The following is a 6,000-nucleotide window of genomic DNA, read 5'->3' on the forward strand; positions in this document are numbered from 1 at the left end:
CATGATAAACCTTGCAGATAGTTCAATAAGAAAAGTGTTCCTATAAGTGAACTCTTTTGAGTAGTTGCCCATGAGAAGCCCTGTGACTGGAATAAACTAAAATTAAAATAGAAGAAATCTGGAAGAGGAATCATTTTGCATTTGCCAGAAGATACACTGGAAAATAATGACTCTTCCTAATTGTGGCAAAGTGCGTGATCCCAAGATGAGAAAACACACATACAAGATAAACACTGTATGGCCAGTCATTCACTGCCTCTTCCTCTTCTGCCCTACCATCCGTCCCACCTGTAACGTCAGTTATTGAAGCCACACGATTGTTCCAAAAAGGAGCTGGTGGCATGGTTCCAGGTTTACACTGCCAAAACATGATCCAGTCCAAATGAGAGATGAAATGGTAGAATTAGTTTTCTTTCCCTCTCTGCTCAAAAAAAAAATTGGTTTTGGACAAACAAACCAGTGAAATTAAATTAAACACGTGGTTGATAAATGAAGTGCAGAAGAGTGTATGGAATAAAACCCTGGCTACCATAGGTACTTAGAGTAGTGTTGGCTTCCATGCACTGTTATTACACATCCTTTGCTGAAAACTGTATACCTTTCACAATTTTGAACCTCCTGTGTGTTTCCTCATATTTTCAATCAAATTATTACATACTAGAAATATGCATAAGGGAAATTATTCTACACATTTTATGGTGTGCTGTTGCTTGTAGCAGTAATTGAAGTACCTTTTCCACTTATGAAAGTACTAATTTTATTTGGTTTTATTGCTTTTCTAGATGCAATTATTTATTTAGTGTGTTTTGGCTTTATTAAATTATGTTTACTATAGGAACATCATAAAAATGTATGAAAGCAACACATCAGCCACTACTGCCCAATGACTTGTTTTGGGGAACCTAGTGTTATTTTTCATATCCAAACATAATAGAATAAAGTAAGAATAAAAAGATAATCTACACTGGAAAACAATGCAATTTTGAGATAATATAATAAAACACCTGGACAATATGATTTCATAAATCTTACTTCTAAAATTTACATGAGCTGGGTGTTGGGGTGGCTATTTTAGGACAAGCAGCATTTTCTAAATGGAAATGTAAGAAATATGATTAAACAGCAAAGGGGAAAGCATATACAGATTTGGCTTGCCCTGAGCAACTGATTCCTACAGAACAATGAAAACATTTCTACCTCAACAGATGCTCTTTGTCAGTCTTAGAAATGTAGAGTTTTACTCTGGCAGTGAACAAGAGTTTGTAAAGTTTTATCACATTCATTTTTAGGTGGCTTTTCACATGCAGTGTATCATTATGTATTGAGGGTCTGATGTGACACCCAGTGAAGCTGGCAGCAAAACTCCCAATACCTTCAAACAGAAACTAGATATGCTATCATACACTGAGAATAAAATTAACTCCTGCATTTAGCCTCTGTACTACCTACTGAATAGATGAGCATATATAGTTTTGAAATCTCAAAAGGAATCTTTAACATATAAAAAAGCAAAAAACAACTTAAGTGTCTGGAAACACAGGCTAATACTTTCAGGATAGAAAGAAGAGGGAATATAAAAATTATTTAAGCATCACAGCAGTTGACCAAGAGTTTTTTCTAACTCTTTAAACCAAGGCCAGGGTAGGACAGATGTCTTTCTAAACACTGCAGTTCAGTTCAGCCCTACTACACTAACAACGAAAAGATATGTGCGATTTTATTTCTGTTACAGTCAAGATCTGTCTGCAATCCACAGGAATTCCTTTTATGTCGTTACATCAGAGAATTCAATGAAAGCAGGAAATTTTCTGTGTTGTCAACAGTGAAGCATTTCATCGTGAATGAGGACCAGAAGCTGAGATCAAATAGCACTACCTATGCAAGTGGGGGAGGGAGGGAAGACCATGAGAATAATGAAGTGCAGAGATGCCAGTCCTGCAGGAATAAGGTCAAATTAATGCTAGAAAAGCATAAACTTTTCTAAGCTCTGGGAAACAACCTGAAACGCTGAGTGTGAGCAGCTGTCAAGCACAGGAGCACAAGAAAAGATTTTCCTCCTCTAAGCCACCTGAGTCTGGATGAAGTCCCCAATAGCAATAGGCAGCTTCTGCCATGCATGTGAAATTTGTTTGGTACATTTTTATAGACATCTCTCTTAGCTAAATTTTATAGTTTTAAGTCTAAAACTCAACCACTGTAACACAGCAGACAGCTTTGGTGGTATGGCCTTTGTGCTAAACTCTGAACTCATCTATAGCTTGGCAAAAGGAGTGAAATTCCATTGGAATGGCAGTAATTCTGTCAATTTTTTTTCTGCCTTCTGTGTATTTTTAACGTCTTTTGTTCTCTTAAGAAACATGCTGAGAGGCAGTGTGGGTAACTGTGATTAGAGATGTAACTGGTTCAAGGTTTACAGCTGGGAAGTAAATCTGGTATATATCTTTCAAACTGTGAAATCTGCCATAAATAAAATCAGGAAATTTAGTATTAAGGAGGCTGAACATTTTGCTAACATACATCTTTCAAATATGCAATATTTGAATTGTCAAAATGTTCAGGGTTTTTGAAACAAGGAGAAATTAGAAATGAACCTGAAAAGCCTACTTATTCTTGTTTCTTCTTTTTAATGTTATTTACTTTTATTTCATCTTCTATGAACTAACTGTAATGTAGAATAAACTGATTAACAGCATAGATAGAATTTAACAGCATAGTAGAATTAGCATGGGTGCGAGAAGAAATATAGCTCATTGTAGAGAATATCTACATTCAGTGGTAATGACATTATAATTAATTTGTTGGTTCTGTTTTCTAGCCAAAAATCGCAGAGGAGAATTTAACATATGCTGAACTTGAACTTATGAAGCCGATTCAGGAAGCCAAAGGCATTCCCAGTACGACAGTCTACGCACAGATACTCTTTGAGGAGAACAAGCTGTAATAGTTCATGCCTGTATAAATGTCTTATGTCTGTGTTCTATTTAATTCTTGCTGTACTGTTTATTTATAAAAATCATACAGATGTCCTTATTTTTTTATTTCCATTCATGCACTTCTATTTTTCTGTGAGACTTCTAAACACCATGTAGTTGAAAGTAATCATAGAAAAAGCAGCTGGTCTACAAGTGATACCCTTTGTAGAGTTCTATACCCCTGTTGTAAATGAACTAAGTTCCACTTGGGGCATTTTTCACACTAAACATTATTCCTTCTTTAATGTTAATGGGAAGAGTCCAGCTGCAAACATCAACATCTTAACAAGCCTCAGGAGGACTAGTGGCAGGATCCATGCCCATCAGCCTGCTCCTGAAGGCAAAGACCACTGGCTAGGAAAATGGTCACTTTAATGCATTTTATCCCACAGAAAATATTAACTCAGTAAAGCTGAGACTTTTTTCTACAGCAAAGGAAAAGCTTAAATTACTTTTTCAGCTTTTTCCCCCCCCTCCAGAAATAGTTAAAAAGGTTTGTCTTCTATGTTTTCAAATTCCATTCCTAAATGACATTGTCTTTAAAAACTTATGTTACTTTTAGTAAGGTGCTTGAAATAAAATATTCAAAAATAATCCAAAGGAATCACTTATACTTAAACTGCAGTGATTTAAGGAAGAATATTTATAGCTTGGGAACATTTTCCAGGAGTTGATCTTTTTTAATTCTGATTGGGACTAGGAAAAACATGATAGTGAGTAAAAGACTGGCAGAACCAGGACACTACTTTTGGCCTTGGTTTAGTTTGGTGCTACCAAACCTGCAAAAGGTTCTTCCTGTGGCCTGCATTACTGAGCTGCTGATTTAGAGGAAAAATCACACAGTTTTTCCTTTAGTATGGAGCAGATTCTATAACACCCTGCTGACTTTGGAGCTATTTCTTTGGAAAGACCAGAGCTCATGAGATAGGGAAATGAACCCAATGTGAGGACACAAAGTTACCTTTCTCTTTCTTTACCTCTTGATAACTGAGAAGGCATTCTTCCTTTTCCTTTCATACACATTCATGGAAAATGAGCTTCTTGGGCATTTCAGTCATGAAGCATAGTTGGTCTGATGTTTTCAAGCTCATGTATCTCCAAGTGTCCAAATTTCACCAAAGCTCAGGGAAAGTCTGATATCCAACACCTTTCAGCCCTTGGGAAGCTTTAGCCCTCGAGTAACTGTGGAATTCATGGAGAGGTTAAAGCATGGATTCTTTAGCTCACCATCAGGTCACGGAGATCTGATACTTGGCATGTGCCAAGTCTTCTCCAGGTCTGGGGTGGAGCCCTGCGACAGGCCACTCATTCAGCAGTATTTTATGTGGATTTTGGAGTAGCACTTTCAGCCCTTGGGTTTTGGAATCCTAACTAAGGTTGTCCAGGCTGCTTCCTCCCTTATAGGTCATGCATTTTTAGTGATAGCACAACTTCACATCAGGGCTCAGAGCACAGCTGGGAATCATCACAGGAACACTCATTCCCTTGTTCCTGTTACTGCATGGGAGTGCAGGAGAGGAGGGCAGGGGCAACAATGCAAGGATGGGGACATGCAACCAAGGGAGAAAGCACATCACTGCCTTTTGTAGGGTTTCACCAAAATAAGTGAGTTTATGTAAACTGCTTTTTAACTGTTACGAACAGAGGTAGAGATTAGGCAGCACATGTAATCTGTTACTGCCTAGCCAGGATCTGTAAACATAAAATGCAGTCCCCTGCTTCCTCATTGGATAAAAATCTCTTCTATGAGAAAGAATTAAGAAAAGCTTTTAGGCTGATCATTATGTACAGTACTAACTCCAGTTCTAGTCCTTCATCGAAACAGTTCTTTCCAAACTAAGGCCAGCTTTTATCAATAGGTTTGCTAATACTTATTTGCATTTTTAATGTTTCCATTTGTGAGCTGTCAAGAAAATTATTGTTTCACCTTTTCATTATCCCAGGAGTTAATCACCCACCAAAAGGGCATGGCATCTTGTTCTCTGATTGGGTGCTGGACTTTCAGTGACAACAGCAATCAACTCATTGACCAAAACCAAACTGGTGCTAAAGAGTGATCCAACAATCAGGGATCAGTTTTGGAACAGCCAGAGTTGACTAACTATTCAGAAAGGACATCTCTTATGCATACAGCTGTTCAAAAGGCCTTTAAACGGTATAGAATTTATTAGTTGTTCCTTTGGAATTAAAAATAAAATGCTAACACGTAAGTGATTTAACCATTTAGTTGTGAAAACTTTCAAGTTTGGCTATAAACATTCCTTTTACATTACAACTGGCCATTGTGCCCATTGTTCAGAAGAATTCTCTACTGTATATTGATGCCCAGCATGTTAATGAATACCATTCTTTATGTATTAATATCCTATATATTCTTGTTTATGTTTGATATCTAATTCCCAAAAGTAATAGTTAATTGAGCTGAATAAATTACCCTTTTTTTGTAAGATATGTTCTTTTAGTCTGTGTAGGATTTTTTGTTTCCTAGAGAATGATTCAAGGATATGTGTTTATCTCTTACTCAGCATTTAGAGAATTCCAGTATTTGGAATTCAATTCTTCATTCTTCAGAAAACTCCAGGCTTTTCAAATGTTTTCCATTTGTAAACAACTTGATGACAGCAAGATCCTGAAAGGCAAAAGACCAGCTGAGTGAAACAAGGCCAGAAATATTACTTGGGAGAACACTCATCTTCCTGAGCAGACATTTCCTATGCCTTTTCTTATTCAATGTTCACCTAGATTTAATAATATCAGATCATATCATTGGAGAAAGAAAAAATCATCATTTACCTTGCAATTAATTGCCCATCTTTAAGCATCAAAGCAATTTACTTGAAAGACTACAGAGAAGAAAATTTCACTGAGTATAATATGCTTTAGTGTGAGAATTGTAGAATAAATGGATTTACCTCCTTCTAAAAGGAACTGCAAGGGCAAATTAATCCCTGGTCTAACTTCCTCTGGCTTCAGGAGAACAGCAGTGGAGCTGAATGCAGTCCACTGTTCTTTTATGACAGGAGCTCCC

At 36.9% G+C, this 6,000-nt stretch overlaps 1 protein-coding gene across 1 annotated transcript in view; it reads left to right on the plus strand.

Moving 5' to 3' along the window:
• VSTM4 (V-set and transmembrane domain containing 4) overlaps positions 1–5,453 on the plus strand; it is a 35,921-nt gene extending 30,468 nt beyond the window's left edge. The window contains exon 8 of the mRNA XM_051800037.1: positions 2,816–5,453. Within this exon, the coding sequence (XP_051655997.1) occupies positions 2,816–2,941 (126 nt within the window). The 3' untranslated portion in view covers positions 2,942–5,453. The remainder of the gene's footprint in view (positions 1–2,815) is intronic.
• Positions 5,454–6,000: the final 547 nt, after the last annotated feature.

Source organism: Manacus candei, unplaced genomic scaffold, assembly GCF_025592945.1.
Source record: "Manacus candei isolate 608988 ecotype Guabito, Panama unplaced genomic scaffold, ASM2559294v1 h1tg000050l, whole genome shotgun sequence".
In the NCBI taxonomy this organism is placed as follows: Eukaryota; Metazoa; Chordata; class Aves; order Passeriformes; family Pipridae; genus Manacus; species Manacus candei.